The sequence below is a fragment of the Schistocerca cancellata genome, chromosome 2 (genome assembly GCF_023864275.1).
Source record: "Schistocerca cancellata isolate TAMUIC-IGC-003103 chromosome 2, iqSchCanc2.1, whole genome shotgun sequence".
Lineage (NCBI taxonomy): Eukaryota > Metazoa > Arthropoda > Insecta > Orthoptera > Acrididae > Schistocerca > Schistocerca cancellata.
In genome coordinates, this window is record NC_064627.1 from 326156750 (window position 1) to 326182238 (window position 25489).

Consider the following 25489-nt stretch of genomic DNA (forward strand, 5'->3'; position numbering starts at 1 on the left):
CCACCCTCCCCCCACCCCGGTGGCTCCCACAAATGCGGTTGCTTCTCCTGCTGCTGCTGCCCCCTGGCCGCCGGTACTGCCTTGGTTGCTGCTACTGCTGCCCCCCCCCCCCTGACACAACAGCGGCTGCCACTGCTGCTGCTGTCACTGGCTACTGCCGCTGCTGTGGTTTCTGTTGCTGGCGCCTGTTGCCACGACTTCGACTGCTGCTGCCGTTCCTTGCCACTGCCACTGCTGCAGCTCCTGTTCTTGCCACCTACTGCAAAAACTGCAACTGCTTCTGCTGCTTTGGGCCCTGACTGTCGCTGCTGCTGCAGTTCCTTCTGCTGTCACCTTGCAGCACTGAAATGGTTACTGCTGCTGCTGCTGTCACTCCCTGGTAGCGTTCAACGTGACTGCTCTTGCTGCTATTGCCATCACTGCTGTAGCTGCTACTCACAGCCTCCATTGCAGCGTGTAGGAGGAGTGTGAGGCAATCCAAATGGACTACCAACCAAGTTATTTGTACAGACAGTAGGTGGACAACATAACAGTAATTTTGTTGCTATGCAGTATACATTAGTGACGAATGGGAGAGCATGAACTCTCAGTCTTTGAATTAGTGTAGTGAATTAATATTTTGTTGTCACAATGGAGAAAAGTGGTGATGAAGTTGCATCAAGTGATCATCTGAGGGTACTGTACACATCGTTGAAAGCTGTGTGGTCTATTAGGAACTAATCAGCAGTTTAATCAGCACTGTACATGAGAAAATCACTTCCGTACAAGGTGAACTGTGAAATGAGGTTTTGGGAAATGTGAGTTTAGTATTCGATAAAAAGGATGTGAACAGTGTTCAATAAGAAATTCTAAAAGCCAGTTGATTTTATTCAGGATTTCTGAACACCATATCATTTTCTACTCTTTTGGCTAAAAAACCCTATTTTTCAGCACACTCACCGTTTAATATGATGACCTCAGGCTACCTTACTGGGAGGGCCTGTATGCCCATGTGGGTACCATTTTACTGGTCGACGTCAGAGCTGACGTCTTGCTCCAACAATAATCTCCCCATCATCTATGTACTCCTTCCCACTGAGCGTGTCCTTCATTGGGCCAAATTGATGGAAGAAAGAAGGTGCGAGATGTGGGCTGTAGGGGGGATGAGGAAGAGGTGACCATTGAAGTTTTGTGAACTTCTCTTGGTATGTGAAGCCTTGCATTCTCAAGGAGCAGAAGAAGTTCGTTTGCATTTTTGTGGTGATGAACATGCTGAAGTCGTTTCTTCAATTTCCTGACGGTAGCACAATGCACTTTAGAGATGAGAATGTTAGGGAGAATATAAAACAGAATAGCCCCTTCAGAGCCCCAGAAGGCACTCACCATGACTTAACCACTGATGGTGCAGCTTCTGACGCTTTCTTCAGAGGAGAGGTGCTGTGGCGCCACTCCATGGATTGCCGTTTTGTTTCCGGTTCGAAGCGATGAACCAATGTGTAGTTCCCTGGACTACGTTTGATAAAAAAAAGTCACGATCAGCTTCAAAAGGGGCAAGCAATTACTCACAGATGGTGCTTCTCTTTTCTTTATGATCTTCTGATATGCGGGTACGAACTCACTGGACACATACCTTTGAGTACTTCAACTGGTGGTCGAGTGTACCAGCACTACCAATAGAGATGTCCAGTTGTGTAGCGAGGTGTTTGATTTTGATCCGTCGATCATTGCGATGAGAGTAATTTTATAAAAATTAGGGCAGAAATACCCCACAACAAATTCCGCATTTTTTCGATCGAAACTGACTGAGAAAAAAATGTGATGTATTATTCTGGAACGCCCTTCGTAATATGGACTAGGCTGGTATCTCACGTCGAAGAGTGTAGCTCAGCAAAACGGAGAGTCAAGAGTTAAAGCTCTGATTTATTAAGTGGAAACGTGGAAGGGCCACTTGAGCTACAGTCTCAGTGGGGATGGACCTGAGTTAGCTGAATCAGTACTTTTTAGCAGGGTCAAACGCCATGTGAATAATCCATACCCTTCTTCTGCTTATAATTGTCATTTGCAGTAATTTGGCAGCTCTTTCACGGCTGAAGGCCTCCAACAAGAAATCTTAACACGATAAAAATCCAATTAAGATAGCAATAAAATAATTCAAGAAACATACGCAAAGTGCAATACAATTGGCTGAGGGCCCAATTAATTTACAAAATTTTAGAATATGTTACCATATACCTTTAAAGGCAGAAGGTCAGCATGTTTAATAACAAGAAATCTTAAAAATCAACAACATAAAAATCCAAGTAAGATAAAAATAAAATAATTTAAAGAAACAACATATGCGAGGTGCATTATCAGTGGCTTAGGGCCACAATCAAACTTCGAAATTTCAAAATATATTATCATAATCTTTAAAGGCAGAAGGCCGCAGTGCTTAAGCTTGAAAGATACATCCAAAAATTAATTTTGCAAAATTTTAAGAAACAAACAATAACAGTAACCTAAAATTTAGAATGGTTGACAACAGATAATTAGACACCGGTGTCACTCAGACGGCGTCCAGGGAGGTCGGTCTGCCCTCGCTCACTGAGGTGAGACAGGTGGTGAGCCCAACTATGCTTGATCCGTCGGAACCCAACCAGGGGGTAGCCACGGACAGACCGACACAACAACTTGCTTCCCATCAATCAGTACATGAGAACCCCAACCGGCAATGTTAGAAACGTGATAATCCACAGTGGAGTACGTATTAGCTGTCAAAATCACACACCATGTTGGACAGCAACAACAGGTGAGGAAAGGACGCTGCCAAAACTACGTTAGTGGCCAGGGCAGGTAATCGGAACACTAACGGCCACTAGGCAGCAAATTCCGCTGGTACACTTGAATTTGAAACACAGTAATAGTTAACTCGCTCAAAAGAACACTGCTTGCATTTACTTCTGTGCCCAGGGAAGGTAACCAGAACACTAACGGCCACTGCTGCACCCAAATCGTAGTCGACCAAAATAGTTAATTGCACCGCATCCCAGCAGTAGAACCGGAAACCCTCCCCAACAGCAAACCACCGAAGCGAACCACCACAACATGAATAGACGTGGCTTGGGTAGTTGAAACCACTACTCAACTTTGACGTTCTGAGTCGGCGAACCACGAAGCTCGTAGCGATCGGACAGCTCCACACACGCTCCGACACTGCGCAGGGACTGCCAGCGGCCCCAGCCGACTGCATCGCGCGGAGAACTTTCCTTGTCCCAAACAACCAACCGACTCACTCCATACCCTTTTGCCGGAAACTATATGCACCAAACCAAAGATGGTACACGCCGCAAATATCGATACACATCGCTGCTGCCACACGTAGAAGGAAGAAGAACCACGACGTAACCGCGACAAGGGCGGGAAACCAAACACAGATAGACAGCGAAGTTCACGAAAACGCGTAGTTGGGAGAGAGCATGGCTCACTTAGGAACGGCTGTCTCAGTCTTAAGCGGATGTCTTTTGGGAGGGAGTACCGGGAGCAGGCTTGCTCTCAACGCGAAAGGTTGGTTGGTTGGTTGATTTGGGGGAGCGAACCAAACAGCGAGGTCAAAAGTCCCATTGGATTAGGGAAAGATGGGGAAGGAAGTCGGCCATGACCTTTTAAAGGAACCATCCCGGCATTTGCCTGAAGTGATTTAGGGAAATCATAGAAAACCTAAATCAGGATGGCGGCACGCTGGTTTGAACCGTCGTCCCCCCGAATGCGCGTCCAGTGTGCCAAGCTGAGAAGGGGAAATACGCAGATACTGAGGAGAATGTGATGATGATGGTGATGGCCGATGCCCTCTTGGTTGGAGTGTTGGAAGGTAGCCACTGATCTCCTGACAACAATCGACTTGGGTCACAAACCTGTTAGGGGAAGAAATAGAAATATCGACAGTGAAGAATCCTCTGCCAGATCGTGAGTGGAAGGTGGAATTAAGATTTCAGAATAATGTCGATACATCTGATCGGTTCCAGAAGTTTATTGCAACCTGGGACATATACTCTATAACTTTTTTGAAAGTGTTTGAAGGATCTTTGCCTACTTTCTTGGGTGATAAACGAAAAGTTCTCTTTCTCGTCGGATATTTAAGAGTGGAATCCTCCGAATGCATGATACTGAACATAAATGATTTTGAGACTTGGAGAGAATATCGTAGTGCATTTAAGAAACGAATTTTCTCGGAAGGAGAGCTTCCAAACTTAGTATTAGCTTTGACAGGCCCAAAACCGTATAACAAGAAGTGGGGAAGTTATCGAAGGTATTTCGAGTGACATTTGAACAAAACCAATTTTCTAAATGAACCTGTTGTGGAGGACACTTGATTAAGGTTTTATAAAGTCGCATACCTCTCAAAATCAGGGGATGGTTGGTAGGTAAGGACTGGAAGTCAGTGAAGGCCCCGCTGAACCACCAAGGGCAGCTACATTTGATTAATTGTGTCGAGAAGGTGTAAGAACGCAAAATGGTGCACAGGATAATGGGAATTATAGTTGAAATTGCCGCAGGGGGTCTACTGGCCCCCCGCCAATATAGTGAGGCCCAGGGGTGAACGCAGGACCAGAACATAAAGAAAAAAGGGACTGTAATCCAAAAATGACAACCAACAACTGTGAGGGAGTTAACAAAAACGTGGCAGTGAATTATGGGGGGGATATCGAATGGTAAAACACGGGGCTAGTGGGTAGTAATAATCGAGGATATGTATATATATGTAAGAACAGTTCACCTATATCAATAAAGGATCCTCAGAGAGCAAGTACTCGAAGAATCAGATGGTATTAGACTGGTCCTATCAAGACTTTTATTAGTAGACAAATTGACAGAAGATAGTGAATTTTACTTCAGATACAGGTAGTGAGCGAGCGTGATAAATCGGTCATTGTTTAATGAAATCAAAGCTACCCCACACTGCCGCTTTCCAGGGTGAATATTATTGATATTAATGGGACATAGTTTTCCTTAGGCAATAATACCTTCTCCCAGTGTTTTTTGCTGATGGGGGGGGGGGGGATTTTTCGGACGTTGTTTTTATGAGAACACTGGACCAAGATTTGGGACAACAGTTAATCTTATATGTGGATCATATACCCATTGCCTCCAAAACATGGGAGGAGCGTATTCAAATTTTGCAACTAAAGAGAAGCAGTTTCCAAGAAAAAGAGGCGACAGTTAATTTAAGTACTTGCGAGTTTCGTAGCAAAGAAATCAAGTTTTGAGGCCAGGTTGAGTCTGGAAACAGGGTTTAAACTGACCCTTGTAAGTTAGAAACGATAGAGAAGTGGCCATATCGACAAAACAAAAAAGAACTAAAGTCCTTTCTGGGCATGGTGAACTTGTATCTAATGAATATTGGAGGACTGAATTGGGTAGATTCAGATTTGATGGTACTCTCGTACACTGAAAGAGGAGTTGGGGCAACAAGGAGTATGGTATTTTTGATTAGATCAAAAGAGAGTCAGTGAATGCAAACTTGTTACATCATCTGAATTTTCAAGATACTTTTAAAACTGTAACTGATGCGTCCGAATTTGGCATAGCCTCTGAGATGTTTCTGGAAGTGTGGGGGTTCTGGTTTTCGACATCAGGGTATTGCACCAGCGTGAGATCCATTACTCAGTAACTGGGAAGGACTACAGACCGAACTGACTGAACAGACTGAAATCTGGGATTCTAATCAGTATGTAATAAATGAGAAAACTTTAAGAATTCTGTTCCTGAGAACAGAAGACACGTGTGTTGTGGGAAGAAACTTAGTGATAGCTGTAACTTATAAGCAGGGAATCAGTGATCATTGGCAGAGTATCGTAGAGGTTATACAGATTGGGAAGGTGCCACAGGAGCAGAGGATCATTGGGTTATATACGTGGAAATGTTACTTTGGATGAAGGATATGACTGCAGTTCGGTGGAGGATCTGTGTTTCGCAACACATAGCGAGGTGTTGGTAAAGTAGGTATTTGAATGCTGTGGCCATTTTGGGATCAGAAAGTCTTTAGTGCGTCCAAACTGGTTTTATCATGCTAATAATATGAGCCAGCTTGTCCATATGAATGTTCACGGGTTCTGGGATGATGAAGGATTCCTTCCTGGCATTAAAATCTCGAAGGTAAAAAAGGCAGTCACAAAAGTTGGAAAGAAATACATAGGTACATAGGAGGTAACTGCGAAGAAACCATGGGTAACAGAAGAAATACTTCAGTTGATGGACGAACGAAGGAACTACAAAAATGTTCATGGAAACTCAGGAATACAGAAATACAAGTCGCTGAGGAATGAAATAAACAGTAAGTGCAGAGAAGCTAAAATGAAATGGTTGCATGAAAAATGTGAAGAAATCGAAAAGGAAAAGATTGTCGGAAGGAAGGACTCAGCGTACAGGAAAGTGAAAACAATCTTCGATGACATTAAAAGCAAGGGTGGAAGCATTAAGAGCGCAACGGGAATTCCGCTGTTAAATGTAGAGAAGGGAGCGAATACATGGAAAGAGTATATTGAAGGTCTCTATGAGGGGTAAGATTTGTCTGAGGTGTTAGAAGAAGAAACAGGATTCGAAGAGATGGGGAATCCAATAATAGAATCAGAATTTAAGAGAAATTAGGAAGACTTAATCGCAAATAAGGCAGAAGGGATAGATAAAATTCCATAATAATGTCTAACATCATTCGAGAAAGTGGCAATACACCGATTATTCAAATTGGAGTGTAGAATGTAAGAGTATAGCCACATACTACCTGATTTTCGAAAAAAATATCATCCACACAGTTCAGAAGGCTGCAGAAGCTGACAAGTGTGAAAATTATGGCACAATCAGCTTAACAGCTCATGCATCCAAGTTGCTAACAAAAATAATATACAGAAGAGGAAAAAGAAAATTGAGGATGTGCTAGGTGAAAATTACCTGGCATTAGAAAAGGTAAAGGAACCAGAGAGACAATTCTGCGTTGCGGTTGATAATGGAAGCAACACTAAAGAAAAATCAAGACACGTTCATAGGATTTGTCGACCTGGAAAAAGGCTTCGACAATGTAAAATGGTTCAAGGTGTTCGACATTTTGAGAAAATCAGAGGTAAACTATAGTGAGAGACGGGTTATATACAATATGTAAAGAGTCAAGAGGGACTAATAAGAGTGGACGAACAAGAACGAAGTGTTGTTATTAAGACAGAGATGTAGTCTTTCTCCTCTACTGTTCAACTTGTACATCGAAAAAGCAATGATGAGAATAAAAGAAAGATTCAGGAGTGGAATTAAAATGCAAGGTGAAAATATATCAATGATACGATTCGCTGATAGCATTGCTATCGTGAGTGAAGATGAAGGAAAATTACGTGATCTGCTGAATGGAATGAACAGTCTAATGAGTACAGAATATGTCGAAGAAAGACGAAAGTAATGAAAAGTAGAAGAAACGAGAACAGAGAGAAATTTAACATCTGTATTGATAGTCGTGATGAATAGGAAGTTAAGGAATTCTGCTACCTAGGGAGGAAAATAACCAATGGCGGAACTACACCTTCTAGTTGCTTCTCTATATAGTCATCGCTTTGACTTTGATGTTTGTCTTGGTATTGCACTAAATTTCCAAAATCCTCGTTATAGAAGGCAACCGCTAGTGCTTGTTGACACTTCCCTACGCTGGTCTTCAGTTCGTTGTCTGTGCCGACATGTTGTCTTCATAGGCAGCGGCTCTTATAAGTAGAGATGTACATTCTTACAAAGAAGAAGACAGCAATTAATAGTGGCTGGTTGCTGTCTTCTTCTTTCTAAGAATCAACCTACATTACACAGTCACCGGCTCACCATGTCAGTTTTAGACAAAATAGCAAGAGGGAGCCAAATCTGGGGTGGTAAAACAATTACCATCGTATGTGCAGCAGGGGTGTCGTCATTGCCCCTGCAATGTGCGGCCGAGAATTTTCGTGAAGAAGGAAATGTATGACAGTTACGTTATGTGGTGTTGCATGAAATCAGGCGAAACCTCTCAGTGGGCACCCATATCTGCTGGGAGACACAATTGCTCTAAACATCTTTACATGCTCACTACGTGCTCAAAACTGAAAAGAGTGACGTGACTCGACCGACAGTCATACTGGAGACACTGTCAACACATCAGTGCAAAGCTTCATCCGATTTTCACTATCGTCTCCATTTCACGACCTATCAGAACTTACTTTCCAAAGAGCTATCATAAAAGGAAGTGTCTCTTGAATGACTCCACTTACGAATAAAACGCGATTTCTATACACGTTAGACTATTATCAAAACGACTAGGTCCTGTAAATAACGCAAGCTGACATTTTTGAGTAAAACATTTCCATCAGAAACTAAAGTGGCGAAAGTCGATTTCAACGTTGTGTTGTCATTACAAATCACCTCATTTTACCTCCATGAATGAAACACTGTTATTTGACTGGGTGATTTTGGGGAAGGGGACCAAACAGCGAGGTCATCCACCCCATCGGATTAGGGAGGGAAAGACAAGGAAGTCGGCCGTACCCTGTCGAAGGAACCATCCCGCCATTTGACAGAAGGGATTTAGGGAAATCACGGAAACCCCAAATCAGGATGGACGGATGCGAGATTGAACCAGCTTCCTACCGAATGCGAGTCCAGTGTGCTAACCACTGCACCACCTCACTTGATATTAAACGCTGCCTTTGGTTCGCTTTTCCCAGAACATTATCTGTGTAATCATTCCAGTTTACGTTGATGACAGTTCTAAACTCTAAGAATGGAGGTGACTTGACTGACTTTAGAGTTGCGTGATTCATCATGAAATAGAAATTTAACAGATTTCTTTTAGTACTGTTTTGGATGACCTCACAATTTTCATTATTTACATCCAGTGTTGCACCATATCTGAGGACTTTACAAGGCGGTAAATGACAGCATCACCCAAAAACCTTGCAGACGGGCTGCTGAGATTGTCGCCTAAACGATTTATGTTGATTAGGAACAGCAAAGGGTCTATACCACTTCCTCGGTGAGCGTGAGATGTCACTTTTGCGACACTCGATGACTTTCCGTTAATTACTACGAACAGTGACGAATTCAGTAGCACAACTGAGACGATACACTCTACAGGTACGCAATTTTTATAGAAGTCTCTTGTGAAAAACGGCGTCAAAAGCCTTCCGGTAATCTAGAAATATAGTATCAATTTGAGATACAGTGTTGAAAGCACTCATTACTTAGATCTAGGTATGTTTCACAAGGACGACAATTTCTGAATCAGTTCTGATTATTAGGCAATGTATCGTATTGTTCGAGGTAAGTCATAATGTTCGAACACAGTACAAAAACCTTGCTGCAAATCTACGTCAGTGATTTAGCTCTGTAGTTCAGTGCATTACTGCTATTTCCGGTTTTGAGTGTTGGTGTAACAAGTGAAACTTTCGCGTCTGTTGTCCAATGAGCTGTAGTGTCTGATTGATGAGTAAGAGTATGGAGGTATTGAAGAAGAAGATTCAAGAGGAACTGTAACATTTAGTAACCAGTAATGTTGGAGCAACCATCCTGGATCGGTAAATAAAGTGAGCTCACGTCATGGTACGAAAAACACTCCGAAACAACACAGAACTACACTACTGGCCATTAAAATTGCTACACCACGAAGATGACGTGCTACAGGCGTGAAATTTAACCGACAGGAAGAAGATGCTGTGATATGTAAATGATTAGCTTTTCAGAGCATTCACACAAGGTTGGCGCCGGTGGCGACACCTACAACGTACTGACATGAGGAAAGTTTCCAACCGATTTCTCATACACAAACAGCAGTTGATCGGCGCTGTGATACCTCGTGTAAGGAGGGGAAATGCGTACCATCACGTTTCCGACTTTGATAAAGGTCGGATTCTAGCCTATCGCGAATGGGGTTTGTCGTATCGCGACATAGCTGCTCGCGCTGGTCGAGATCCATTGACTGTTAGCAGAATATGGAATCGGTGGGTTCAGGAGGGTAATACGAAACGCCGTGCTGGATCCCAACGCCCTCGTATCACTAGCAGTCGAGATGACAGGCATCTAATCCGCATGGCTGTAACGGATCGTGCAACCACATCTCGATCCCTGAGTCAAGAGATGGGGACGTTTGCAAGACAACAACCATCTGCACGAACACTTCGACGACGTTTGCAGTAGCATGAACTATCAGCTCGGAGACCATGGCTGCGGTTACCCTTGACGCTGCATCACAGACAGGAGCGCCTGCGACGGCGTACTCAACGACGAACCTGGGTGCACGAATGGCAAAACGTCATTTTTTCGGATGAATCCAGGTTCTGTTTACAGCATCATGATGGTCGCATCCATGTTTGGCGACATCGCGGTGAACGCACATTGGAAGCGTGCATTCGTCATCACCATACTGGCGTATCACCCTGCGTGATGATATGGGGTGCCATTGGTTACACGTCTCTGTCACCTCTTGTTCGCATTGACGGCACTTTCAACAGTGGACGTTACATTTCAGATGTGTTATGACCCGTGGCTCTACTCTTCATTCGATCCCAGCAGGATAATGCACGACAGCATGTTGTAGGTCCTGTACGGGTCTTTCTGGATACAGAAAACGTTCGACTGCTGCCCTGGTCAGCACATTCTCCAGATCTCTCACAAATTGAAAACGTTTGGTCAATGGTGGCCGAGCCATACGCCAGTCACTACTCTTGATGAACTGTGGTATCGTGTTGAAGCTGCATGGGCAGCTGTACATGTACACGCCAACCAAGCTCGTTTTGACTCAATGCCCAGGCGTATCAAGGCCGTTATTACGGCCAGAGGTGGTTGTTCAGGGTACTGATTTCTCAGGATCTATGCACCCAAATTGCGTGAAAATGTTATCACATGTCAGTTCTAGTATATCTTTCCAATGAATAACCCGTTTATCATCTGCATTTCTTCTTGGTGTAGCAATTTTAATGGCCAGTAGTGCACCTTTGGCCTCAGCCACAGTCTCCACACATTGCGGGTTAAACGCTGCGCTGGGACTTCGGTGCAGTCGACGTTTTGTATCAGTCGAAAAGCGATAAAACCGCGACTCGTCCCTCCGCATTACCCCCGCCATCAGCTATGGTGTAGTTTTTGCGTTATCCGGCCCATTGAAGATACGCAAATCCACGTGCCATTTTGAGCCATGACGTTCTACGAGGTGCCCAATTTCACGTTTCGGAGTTCATTGCTAATATCAATTCCTGATGGGTTGAAACCGAATGATATTTACAAGGCGTGACATCTGTCTCCAGTCCCTGTCGCTTGGGATCTTTTTGTAGTCACTTTTCTTATGTCGTGGTACAAGGCTGCGAGCAGTACAACAGTTCTGACACACTCTTTCGGCAGTACGCGTTGACACACTAAGAAATCATACAACTTCATTCACGGTGTAGTCAAGGACACCTTTTTTATGTAACCAATCGTAGACTTCGCGCAGGATACGGTGGCCAATGGCAAAAAAATTTCACTTATGAAGTGATTATAGCTTTACATGTCAGCTTCACGATGACATGCCCACCACTTCATTAATCTTATAGTAATTGTGATATTTGCATTTAAGTAACACATTGCATGATATTCGAAAAAGCGTGCAATTGAAAAATAGGGGTTTCTGTGATTATGTGTTTGGTGTATATTACGTAATATGTTGCTGTGTATGCAATTTGGCAAACATATTGAACTTTTCTTTAGACGTGGGTGCAGGTACCTGGAGAAAAATGATCACACGTAGCACATCAATTTACAATTACACACGCTAGCAATACAGCTAGAATGAAATATCCATAACTTTCATCATATGTCATAAACGGTTTGAGATATGTACAGGAATGATTGGTGAAATATTTAGTATCTGGTGATATGTTTTGAATACAGGAGAGTGGCTGGTTAAATATTTACCAAAGAAGATCACTATATAGCCATATGTCTCGAGAAGTAATTTTATTTAGACAACCAATGTCGGCATCTCTTTAATGTCATATTCAGGCCCCTATGCACTCCATGTATAGACAGTTAGATCTGTCGATACTTGCATAACTGAAGCCATCAATATCTGGATTCCGTGAATTCGTTTTTAAAGGGTTTACGTCGAATATTTGACCTGTCAAGTCTTCGAACTTAATCACACAATTAAAACAAAACTAAAGGAGGCATCTGACATACAAAAACAGACAACCCATCACACACACGCACAGAATATAAACACACAGAATACTCAGACCACAAATACCCAGAGCAGACACACAAGAACGCATGAACATGACACACCCGCAACATCAAGCAAATGGTACACCCTCTCTTACAACAACAATGCAGCCCATAGAACAAGCAACATACTAAAAACACAAGCCAATACAAACACAGTAATACACAATACATCTAGTATTTACCAAATGCCGCGCGGGATTAGCCGAGCGGTCTGGGGCGCTGCAGTCATCGACTGTGCGGCTGGTCCCGGTGGAGGTTCGAGTCCTCCCTTGGGCATAGGTGCGTGTGTGTGTGTGTGTGTATGTGCGTGTGTGTGTGTGTGTGTGTTTGTCTTTAGGATAATTAAGGTTAAGTAGCGTGTAAGCAGTTAAGTCCCATAAGATTTCTCAAACATTTGAACATTTACCAAATGACATGCCAGGACTGCAAATCAATTTATATAGGACAGACAAGCAGAAACATTAACAACAGATAAACAGAACATAGGAGAGCATTAAAAAGTAACAACTGTCATTCGACAATTGCTGAACACCTAATGGACATGAAACACAGTCCAACAGACATCAAAACTGCCTTGAAAATTGTCAAATGCAGCGAAACAGCCTCCACAAAAACTAATAATTAAAGTAAACTATAAATACAAAAAAACATAGCTGAAAGAAATTACATAATAAATGAATTCAAAATTGTTAAGGCTTTAGTGGCCACTTGTTGACAAACAGACTGTCGGTTTCTGTCTCGGGTTCTACGGCAGACGTTTGTTTGATGATTTTTCTGATGATTCGCCATCACAAGTGGCTGGCATTGTCAAAGCATCACAGCACCGGAAATAACCACCAAAACACCCTTGTACGTTAGCGCGCCAGGTACATATAATTTAAGGCCGGAGCTCATCTCCATTCCATCACTAGCAGTGGAGAGAGAAGCTTTGATAATGCCAGCCACTCGTGCAGGCGAAACATATGAGAAACCATCAAACAAACATCGGCCAAAGAATCCGAGACAGAAACCAACAGGCTGTATGTCAGTAAATGAACACACATTTTTCTGCACAGGAACTTTGTGCTCTTCCCTCAAAGAACTATCAGACAACATAAAGCGATAAAATATGCGAACACCCTCTTTCCGCACACGTAATTGCACACACACACACACACACACACACACACACACACACACACACACACACACACACACACACAATCTTCCAAGACGAATTAGTTAATTTTAGGCACCACCATAAAATTCCCAGTCGTAAAATTTCGAAGAAAATAACTGTTATGTATTAAGTTTTGTAGGGCCACAGCTAATAACTGTGAAGGCAAACAAATGCAAAAGAAATATAAAAATTCAGAAAAACTATGTGGTTACGAGATATTTATACAAAACTTCGTCTGTTTTTCAAATTTGTAAATATTGTCTTAAAAACTAAAATTTATTGTGCGCAGGCATTAAAGAGCTTTTTTCCTGTTTTGTAGAAAGATAATAAAGACCTACTGATGATGATGAAACTACAGTGAAACAAATATGGGAGATTAAAAAAAAAATAAAAGTGATGTTTTATTCAAGGTGGGCCTCTCCAAAAAAAAAAAAAAAAAAAAAACTAACCAAAGCAGGGTGACTGTATATTTTTTTGGATAGTCAGAACACAAGTAAGGGAGTATAGGAGCTCCACTTAAGAGTTACAAATTATAATCGTAGAAATCAGTTTGGTTCAGCACTTCCCCTGCAGCGCTCAGATGCACTCACCACCCGCCCACAACCCCCACTACTACTGCTCTCACCACGCTTTCCCTGCCAATTACGCATCTATCGCCAACACTACTCTGTGTGCCCCCTACTGCGCTGATTCCAATGATTCTATATAAGCGGTAGGCACATGTATACCATTTCACCGTACTCAGTGGAGGGTGACACGACTGGCTGGTACCAGTTGTACACTGTCTACAGCGTTCCAAAGTTTCTGGCATATTATTCTAAAGGGTGGCTGAGATTTTCCAAAATGAACTTATCTTGGCCGTTTTGGTATTGGCATTTGCCTGTCATATTCAGGATCATACGTGATTCATGACTACTAATGCTATCATCACTCCAACGTGGAGTTTCTGTAGACTTTTTTCATTTCGATCATTTCTTCTTCGATGTAGAGATGGAACAATAAGGGTGAAACACTACATCCCTGTCTTACACCCTTTTTAATCTGAGTACTTTGTTCTTGGTCGTCTACTCTTACTTTCCCCTCTAGACGCTTTTACATATTGTATATTACCCATCTCTCCCTATAGCTTACCTCTATTTTGCTCAGAATTTCGACGTATTGTACCATATGACATTGCCGAACGCCTTTTCCGGTTGACAAATCCTATGAATGTGTCTTTGATTTTTCTTTAGTCTTGCTTCCATTATCAACCGCAACGTCAGAATTGCTTCTCTGGTGCCTTTACCTTTCCTAAAGCAAACATCTGACACATCCTCAAGTTTCTTTTCCATTCTTCTGTTTATTATTCTTGTTAGCAACTTGGATGCATGAGATGTTAAGCTGATTGTGCGATAATTATCGCACTTGTCGGCTCTTCCAGTCTTCGGAATTGTGTGGATGATATTTTTCCGAAAAATTCTATTTTGGTATTGCGCCGTGCCTGGCTCGCGGTCATGCTGTTTATTGCTCGTCATCTTGTTTTTGTGGTTCTGTCTCCTCGTTTTCTTTTTTTCTTTTAATTCGATTTACTGGCGTCACTAGGCTGCTGGTTTGCTTGCCCGTGAGTGGCAGCAGCAGCACTTATCTATAAGTGCACTGTCGTAACGTCCCTGGAGCGAACGCTAGTGTTTCCGGGTCGTCGTCTGTCGAGAGTTCAGTCCGGACGCACCTTCAGTGAAGTCGGGGACGAAGCGCCAATGAGGTATGGACAGGAAGTGCTCGTCGACCGCTGGCGACGCACATGAACTGTCCGACGGAAGGAGATTGGAGCGGGCCGTTTGGTTGATCGCCTCATCGGGCGACGTATATTTGGTCTTTTTAGCGTTTCTGGGCCTCGTCCCTTGGTCATCTTGTCGGACGTGGGTCGGTGCCTTCCTTGGGCAAAGATATCGTGGCGAATGGGCAAGAGTTACCTCTGCATGGATGGGTCCGAGCCTGGGTGCCCAGGTCGCAGTGTCTCCGAGTTCCGAACGGACACGGAATTAAGTCGGGTTGGAGTTGCAGTCTGCTTCCGACAGCGAAGACTCGCCTGACCGTCGCCGACACACGTAACATGAGTGGGAACGACCTGGGTTGGTCGTTCGGTCGGTCGTCTCATCGGACGACCACTTGTGGAAACTCTCTGTGTGTCGAATTGATTCGTCCTTGTTGTTCCACAGTGATTGCTTTTACGATTGTTCGAGTCCTTGTGCAAATGTGTTTACGTCGAATTGTTTGTAGATTCTGTGATTTCCACTGAGCAGATGAATGCTGACTTGTTGCTCTTTATTAAGGTCTTCAGCCGCGTTTGTTTCAGAATCTGTGGCTTTAATACGTAATTCATTGTCTGTAAGGTTTCTCTTTAATTATCTTGAATTCTTGAAACGGCCTTCAGCCGTGTTCTGTAAGTGTTTATCTTAAGGTTGTCTTTAAATATTCTTGAGTAATTGTTTGGGCCTTCAGCCGAGAAGATACTTCAACTTTTCTTAAGATGTTTTCTGTTGTGCCGTGTAAAACTTATCTTTAAAGCCTTTCTTTTATTATGTAAAGAAAATGTTCTTTATTGGGCTTTCAGTCGAAAAATTAACTTGAATTTTCCTTAATATGGCCTTTAGCCGGAATTTTTAAATACTTGGCTTTTAAAGAATTTCCTTAGCTGATCTGAAATATTATTTCGGCCTTTAGCCGAGAAGATATTATAATTTTACTTCAGTAAGGCCTTCAGCCGTACTCTAAATCCTGGTATTTTAAAAGCAAACATTTTAACTTATTATCGAGAAGCTACTTGGGCCCTCAAAAAATGGCTCTGAGCACTATGGGACTTAACATCTGTGGTCATCAGTCCCCTAGAACTTAGAACTACTTAAACCTAACTAACCTAAGCACATCACACACATCCATACCCGAGGCAGGTTTCGAACCTGCGATGGTAGCAGTCCCTCGGTTCCGGACTGACTTGGGCCCTCAGCCGTGAACTGATCTTTGTTGTTTTAAAGAGAAAACTGTGCATTGGTTTGAGGAATAAAGTTGTGTGTGTTCTTGTACAACTAACAGTAATTGACCTTAGCCCCTTTCCACAACCTGATCTGCTCTGTCCTGCGAAACCAGATCTCAGGTATGTCACCATTCTACACACCGATGTGAATAGTCGTTGTTTTTTTTGCCACTTCCCCCAATGATTTAAGAAATTCTGATGGAATGTTACCTACCCCTTCTCCCTTATTTGATCTTAAGTCTTCCAAAGTTCCTTTAAATTCTGATTCTAATACTGGATCCCCTACCTCTTCTAAATCGTCTCTTGTTTATTTTGCTATCACAATCATACAAATCTTCCCCCTCATAGAGGCCTTCAATGTATTCATTCCACCTATCTGCTCTCTCCTCTGCATTTAACAGTGGGTACGCCTTACAATCCAGAATCTGATTTCGGAAGCTCTGTCTGACTATGATGTATCTAACTGAAATGTTCCCGTATCTCACGCCTTCTCCGAGTATACATCCGCCTCTTGTGATTCTTGAACAGAGTATTCGCTGTTACGAGCTGAAATTTATAATTTTTACAAACATTTTTCTTGGAGAACATCGGTTTTTTTGTTACTTATTAGTTAACATAAACAGTCACAACAGCAACTGCAGTTAGCGTTCGTAGAGTTGCAGCGCCTGCTCCGTTCACTGTCATGGTCTACCAGCATGGTGTAAGGTCTGGAGATTGTGTAAAACAGACCGAAACTGGTTACCTCATAAAAAAATTATTACTGTTGTGACTTTTCATGTTCATTTTTGAACTCAAATTTCCTACGGAACTCAATTACTTCTTCTCCTCTCTCATTGCCTGTCCTAAGCCCATATTCTCTTGTAACCTTTTCTTCTACCACTTCTCTTACAACTGCATTCCAGTCTACTATGACTATTAGATTTTCATCTCCATTTATGCATTGTACTACCCTTTCAATATCCTCATATACTTTCTCTATCTCTTCACCTTTAGCTTGCGACGTCGGCTTATATACCTGAACTACCGTTGTCGGTATTGGTTTGCTGTCAGTTCTGATAAGAACAACCCTATCACTGAACTGTTCACTGTAACGCACTCTCTGCCCTACCATCCCATTCATAACGAATCCTCTCCTTTTATACTATTTTCTGCTGCTGTTGTTATTACCCTATAATCATCGGACCAGTAATCCTTGTCTTCTTTCCATTTCACTTCACTGACCCCTACAATATCTAGCTTGAGCCTTTGCATTTCGTTTTTCAGATTTTCTGGCTCCCCTACAATGTACAATTTCTGACATTCCACGACTCGAAGAAAGTTACCTTTCGTTGGTTATCCAATCTTTTCCTCATAGTCACCTCCCCATTGGCAGTCCACTCCCGGAGATCCGAATAGTGGACTATTCCGGAATCTTTTGCCAATGACTCATGGCATTTTTTCAGTTACTGGCCACGTGTGCTTGGATACACCTTACGTGTCTTTAATGCAGTGGTTTATTGCCTTCTGCATCCTCATGCCGTCGATCATTGCTTATTCGTCCACCACTAGGGGTAGTTTCCCACACCAAGGACAAGAGAGTGCCTTGAACCTCTGTCCACTCCTCTGCCATCTTTGACAAGGTCGCTGGCTGAATGAAGGTGATTGCTTATGGCGAAAGTTTTCGGCCACCATTGCTGATTATTAATCAAAATTTAAGCTGTGTGGGGTTCGAACCCAGGACCAATGACGTTTTAGTTACTAAATCAAAGACGCCATCCTTAGACGGCGGGTGCTCTTACACCAGTGCCTTATGAGTGGCCTACAAGGCACTTGTACGACTGATTCTTCAGAATTGTTTTTCAATTTTGGATCCTTGCCGGATGGGACTGATGGAAGAGACAGAGAAGATCCATCGGAGATCGGTGGGTTTCGACAGTAGAGACTCTTCCTGGTTGTTGGGCTGTGTGGTAGGCGACAGTGAAGCTCGTATGCCACAGATGTCTCTTGAATAAATCATCCAATTTTTCTGAAACTGTGATCACCTGTTCATCTGTGAATTTATGTCACATCTTTTGATTTTCATCCCATTCGGATAAGTCCTTCGTGGTTTTTTTTTATCTTGCAGTTTCTTTCATAGTGTGTGTGAAGGAGAATTAACTGTTGACAATTTTTGCGGCATCGACAACTCGTTTAGCCAGAACTTTATTTCCTATTTACTTTACACAATTTACAAACACTCGGGGTATGTAACTTAAAGCACAGGCCTTAGAATTGTTTATGGTATTCACTTTTATAGTTAACTAATGAAGTACCTGGCGTTGTCTGGGTATGTATTTGTTACAGTCTTCTATTAGTTCCCCTCCTTCTTCCCCCTCTGTCTCTGTCCATTTCCTCCTCCACCACTCTATCAATCTACTCCTACTCACTCTCTCTCTCTCTCTCTCTCTCTCTCTCTCTCTCTCTCTCTCTGTATGATTTCCCCCCTCTGTCCATCTGCTCCTTCCCCCTCTATGCTCTCTCTCCCCTCCCAGTATGCCATGCCAATATCCTCTCCGTCTCTATCTCCTCCTCACCGCCTCTACGTCCATGTCCTCCTCTCAACTCTCTCTTCCATTTCGTCCTCTTCCCTTTGTGTCCATTGCCCCTGCTCTACCTCTAACCCTGGTAAACAGTATGTGTAATACGTTTGGCTGAAATCGATCCAGGGATTTAGCAGGTAGTTTTGGCCTTGGATTTGCCCGTTTTACGTATGTCAACTATATTTCACGCATATCTAACGTATATCCCACGTGTTTGTACACTTAGTTCGGTTGTTTCTCCCTAGCGAATTTCGCCCTGCAGTTTCGTTTTTAAGCAGCTCAATGTTTATACCGTCGAATCTCCTGAACTACCTAATATAATTTTGTTCGTACATTCACTGTTGTATGTGAGTAGTACCTACTTAATGGGTCGCGAATGCGTCTTGTAGTAAAGAAGTATTAAATAGAAATGTCATGCTCGATGCGGCAGTTTTAATGCATGAATAGCAAAAATGCAGCAACATTCCTTTCATCATTCTTAGGCGCTGTGAGTGAGAAGAAGTTTTATAAAGGTTTCAAAGTACGAGTATATGTAAAGACTGAAGTCAATAAATTCTCTCATTCTCTATCACTGGATGAATAAAGTCTGAGTATTCACGCATCGTGGGATACACTTCTACTTCACCCTCACAAATGTGTACCACGTTTCATTGAAATCGGTGTAGAGGTTAAGAAAGGTGTGGAATGTACATGGCCGGCCGCGGTGGTCTAGCGGTTCTAGGCGCTCAGTCCGGAACCGCGCGACTGCTTCGGTCGCAGGTTCGAACCCTGCCTCGGGCATGGATGTGTGTGATGTCCTTAGGTTAGTTAGGTTTAAATAGTTCTAAGTTCTAGTGGACTGATGACCACAGATGTTAAGTCCCATAGTGCTCAGAGCCATTTGAACCATTTTTTTTGGATGTACATAAATAAGTACATTTTTATAAGATTATGGATTACACAGCACAGGTCGGTAAGACTGGTCCATTACCTGTGATGCCTAATGCCACTTGCAAGTGCGTATTCATAAAGATATTTTTAAAATTTCTTAAACTTCGCCGGGACTGGTATTCATACTAGAAACATTTACCATTGCACTTAACGAACACACAGTATCACGAAGGATTAGTAATTTTGTTTCTGTGCCTAGTCATGGAACGTTTTAAATGATTGAAAAGTCTTGCAGTAGAAGAGACTGTCAATCCGTGTGCCACCAGCGATCATAGACAGAAACAGACAACATGTCCCTTGCATCGTCAAAACATGAAGATACGAAGATCAGATTTAGGAAGAAATTCTTTTGGTCTGAGAGTTCGATCATTTGTGTAACTGCAAAAGGCAAATAATCGTCGACGTGGAGGTGGTAGGAAAATCATAGAGTTTGGCATGTTCCGGTTAGAGATCGTATTCCGAAACCTTCGTCCGGCTTGACAGCCAGTTCACAGTACCAACTATACAAGTGACGTGGAATAGGAATGATGTGGCAAATTTGGATGTTTTTGGCATGCAAAAGTTTTATTAATGATAAAATTCACAGAAGGCAATACGGAAGATTGTGATGTTCTTATCTGGGGTCGATCTACAGATTGTAATGTTTGAAACAAATACATTAGAGTCAAGATCGCATTTAAATATTTATTTTGAATAGACTGAGTTAAATGCGATCTTGGCTCCGAAGTATTTCTCCACTTATTAGAATAGGAAAGAAAGTGCGACCAATCGAAGATAGAAAGAGGCACTATTATTTTGTAATGTGCAACTAAGCTTAACATTAAGCTGTTTCTGACACGTTAGCTAAGTTCTGTGTCACTGATTGCTCTGTTAGACCTAAGGGAATTTCTTCGTTTTGTATCTTACTCTGCCTTCCTTCTGTATCACTTATTACTCTAGGTGGCGTGGGAAGCTGACTCGCCGCATGGAAGACGAGAGATAATGCCAAACCACTGCGTACGCTCTCTGGGCAAGAATTATATGCAACGTCATAACTGTCACAGCGTTTTTAAACAGGTGCTCAACATTATTCTGCTTTTTTTTAATTTGCCTTCTGAGTGGATTTCATACAGCCATCACGTGCACAAGATAAGACGGTGGTCGAAAAACACTTGATACTTATCGCACAGAGGATGTATATATATTCCTCCAGCACTGTTGTCCAAACTATATCCGTCAGTTGACAGAGAAAAAGGTAAGGATGGCATCGCTGCTGCCCTTGTACTGTATTCACTTTAATTCACTGCTAACGCCGCATATAGCCTACACTGGAGTGCAGAACCTAACAACAAATAAGTAGCTGTCGCATGGTGTATCAAGTAACGTAGATCTATGAAACTTCGACCGTCCGTAGAAAGAACTGCTACATTATAGTACAGAAAGTAACTGAAAGAAATGAGCAATGAGACGAACATAAATGACTTTTTTATACAAACACAATAATTACACCACGATTTATGATGCTCCGTAGCACATTACAGAAGGCAGGACTTGGTTCTCTACCGGGCAAGTAATCGCCACCGACGGCAGTGCATGGCCTACTTCGTGTTACCATGCTGACCACAATACCAGAAAGGAGTTCTTGTCGTAGGACGTCCCATTTATCCACCAGCGCGGTTGGATGGTCGTTAGTTCATGCGGACGTGCTGCTACACGTCTCTCCAACGCTATGCACACGTGCTCGATGGGATTTTAGTCGTGGTCGGGGTGGGGGGTGGAGGGGACGAGCAGGCCAGTCCATTCGTTGAATATCCTCTCGTTCCAAGAGCTCATCCAGTTGCGCTGTTAGATGCAGTAGCTCGTTGTCATCCATGAGAGTTATTCAGGGATGAATGCACTCCGGAAAGGCCCACTTGGGGAAAGTTTTCAGTGTCACAGTAACGTTGATAGGTGAGTGTATCGTGTTCAAAAATTTGGAGGCCCCTACACCCATGAACATTATCGCTCCCCATACCATAGCACCTGGTTCACCAAATCTTTCACGTTCGACAATGGTGAGCATAACCCTCATATGGTGACAAGTGGGAACAGGTAGTGCAGCCAAGTACATTGTTGAGCATAATGGATTGGCCTCCCATTGAGTACGTGTGGGATGCGTCGGGGAGGTGTGCACCAGCGACCATCCAGCAGTTGTCAATGGCACTGGTGGAGGAATGGAACGCCTCCTACAAGAACTCCTTACCAACATTACGGACAGGATGGGAACATGCTGTAAGACGGCACGGCCGTCCGTGCTGATCGCACACCTATTAAGAACCATGTCCCGCCTTTTGTAATGTCCAGGGGACCATCGTAAATCGCTGTGACTGCAGAGTAATTGTTATTTTTGAATGGAGTTACCATTTCAGTTGTCTCATTGTGCATTTCTTTCGGTTAACTTTCTGTACTGTATTGTACTGTACTAAACTATAGCATTTACTAAACTATAGTATTTCTTACCATGAATGGATCAAGTTTCATCGAGCTATGTTACTTGCCAGTGACACATCATGCGAAGGTTAGTTTCATCCTTAAGTTTGCACACCAGTGAAGTTGAAAGCTGATAGATGTTAATGTTGTTTCCTACTATCAAGTTTCCGTTCTAGGATAACATTTTGAGCGTTTCTCTTTTGAACAGCTATCCACACTATGTATATGTATACTTTGAATGTCAAAGCAGACTTCAGTATAAAATTTGCAGTGTTGAGATGGCTGCACAGGCACGTTCCAGAAGACAATAAATAAGCATTTGACTAACGGCTGTGGCGTAGCCATTTGAGCGTTTGACTGCCTACTGTGAATAAGATCGCTGCAGAACTGAATGTTGGCTGTCAGGAAACCATTCCCATTGGGACTTTATGGGGACAAATGAACCGCTTAGTTTTTGAGGAGTCGAGAACGCCTCGACTCCTTTGCCTTCCCATGAGGCCTGTCCACTCTGCGTGAACTGGATGATGTTAACAACCATGTTGCTGCTCTCTGATCGGATATAACAATAATTCTGGGCCAAGAAACGCATTCATCGAATGTGGGAAAACTTTGGTAAATGGTTGATGATCCAGGACACAGCGCGTCGAAAAGAAATGACAGCAGGAGGAGAATCGTAGGTATAACATACACCATATCGGCGAGTTCGGAAATAATGGAAATGTGTGGCTAAAGTTATTGAAAAGGATGTAAGGATAACTGATCATTTTATACCACGTAATTTGATATCACACGTACAGTTCGGCTTTGGAAGTCATTTAACAACTGAACATGCTATATCCTCTTTTCTCTGTGGGGTACCGGATGCGTTAAACAAAAGATTTCGAACGTTAGACATATTTTTCGATTTAACTAAGGCGTTTGATTGTGTTGGTCACAAATATTGCTCCAGAAGTTGGAATTGGTTCACCTCTTACTTTAACAACAGACAGCAAAAGGTCATTATTAAAAGATCATTATTCTCAGTGCTGAGAATGGCTGTGATGTGGGGTCTGAGTCGGGTACGGTCAAATGGGGGTGCCCCAGGGGTCAGTGTTGGGGCCACTCCTGTTCCTTATTTATATAAATGATATGCTAGTATTACTGGTAGCTCTAAAATATTTCTGTTTGCTGATGACATTAGTTTGGTAGTAAAAGATGTTGTTTACAACATTGGCTCGGTTTCAAATAGCGCAGTTCATGACATAAGTTCATGGCTTGTAGAAAATAAACTAACACTAAAGTTCAGTGAGATTCGTTTCTTTACAGTTTCTAACACACAATTCAACAAAACCCGACGTTTTGATTTCACAGAATGGGCATATGATTAGTGAAACTGAACAGTTCAAATTTCTGCGTGTTCAGATAGATAGTGAACTGTCGTCAAAAGCCCACGTTTAGGATCTTGTAAAAAGACATAATTTTTACGATTCGAACGTTATCTGAAGTAAGTGAATGTTCATTACGAAAATTAGTCTAATTTCCTTATTTTCATTAACTTATGTCGTATGGTATTATATTTTGGGTAAATTTTGCCATTCTAAAAGGATATTGTTGCCTCAGAAACGGACGTGGTGTAAGTTGGCGAACCTCATGTCGACCCCTGTTCACTAGTTTGGGTATTTTGAAAATGGGCTCTCAATATGTCTATTCTTTACTGTCGTTTCTTGTTAACAATATCAGCTTATTCCCAAGAATAAGCAGATTTCACTCAGTTAATACTCAGAAGAAACCCAACCTGAATTTGGGTCGGAGTTCCTTAACTCTTGTGCAGAAAGGGATGCAGTATACTGCTACATCCATTTTCAATAATCTGTCACAAGAATTAAAACATTTGTTAGCATATCGAAACTGGGTTCCCTCGTTCACTCCTATTCTGTTGAGGAGTTCTTTGGAAAATAAGCTGATTCTTACCTTGTATTGATGATTGCGTTTACGTAAGCTTATGGCTTGACTTCTGGGTTCATTAACATATTATTTTTATCTATTATTACTCTTATGTTGAAATTTCATGTACTAACAAGCTCCACGACCTTGGAAATTTGCTCATCCATTTGATCCTACGGACCTTGATGTGTAAATAAAAAAAATAAGAAAAAAACGACCTCGTGAACTATCAGAGACTTACCTTATCCTCCACTCAGATACATTCCCACTCTGAGACGTTTGTAATCGGTTTGGTACAACAGCAACACTCAACTTTTCAACTGCACGATTTGATGGCTGAAAAGCTCTTAAGAATGATGTTGGAGCAAAGGGGTTAGGTGAACTAGATAGAAACTAGAAGCTACGACCGAAAACCGATTTACGGATTTTACGTTATATCAGTTAGTAATGAAAGTTGCTATGTTTGCAGGTTACAACCTTCACGAGAATGAGGACATCTGTTTACGTTGCTGTGCTGGCGCTGCTGTTGGGCAGTGTGACGACTGCCGACGAGCATGACCGCAGTCACCTAGTCGAGAAGCTGCTGCGCCTCGGCTCTGGACAACTTGCTGCAAAGCTGCTACCAGGCCTTAAACTCACTCACGTCGGTGATGTTAGACCCATTTCCGGTGACGACGTGGAAGTCAGCAGACTCTCCTTCTCACTGGATTCTACAACCCAAGAGTGAGTACAACTTAGCGTTTGCCTAAAGAGTCCTAAAACTTCACTAGACATTACTTGGCGTTCGATAAACTGCTAATGTTGTCATGTAATCTTTCTAACCCTTTGACTGCTGTTGACGTGTTAATTAGCCATCCTCCACCAGTGTCCAGGTGCTAAGGAAGTGTTTAAATGCGACGCTTTCATTTTCCTTAAGCGCTACTGACGTGTTTACGCGTCCATTTCCTCAGATACTATAACTGCTGCAGACGAATTTCTTCCATATCCCAGTGAATAAAAAAAATCGCGTATATATCACACTACATATTTGTCTGTTTGCATGCTATCATTTGCAGAAAAAATCGGTTCGATATTTTGAGCCATTTAGGAAATATGACGATTGTTACGCACACATAATTCCCTAGAATGAGATTTTCACGCTGCAGCGGAGTGTGCGGTCATTTGAAACTTCCTGGCAGATTAAAAGTGTGTGCCGAACCGAGACTCGAACTCGGGACCCTTGCATTTCGCGGGCAAGTGCTCCACCATGTG

General features: G+C 42.6%; 1 protein-coding gene across 7 annotated transcripts in view; it reads left to right on the forward strand.

The window, feature by feature from the left end:
• Window positions 1-25489, forward strand: part of LOC126161702 (uncharacterized) — a 508112-nt gene that overhangs the window by 396041 nt on the left and 86582 nt on the right. For 6 of the 7 annotated variants that reach the window (XM_049917723.1, XM_049917726.1, XM_049917722.1 and 3 more), the window contains exon 2: window positions 24708-24961. The exons of the other annotated variant lie outside the window; for it this stretch is intronic. In XM_049917723.1, coding sequence (XP_049773680.1) covers window positions 24708-24961 — 254 coding nt within the window. The remainder of the gene's footprint in view (window positions 1-24707; window positions 24962-25489) is intronic. 7 annotated transcript variants of the gene reach the window in all.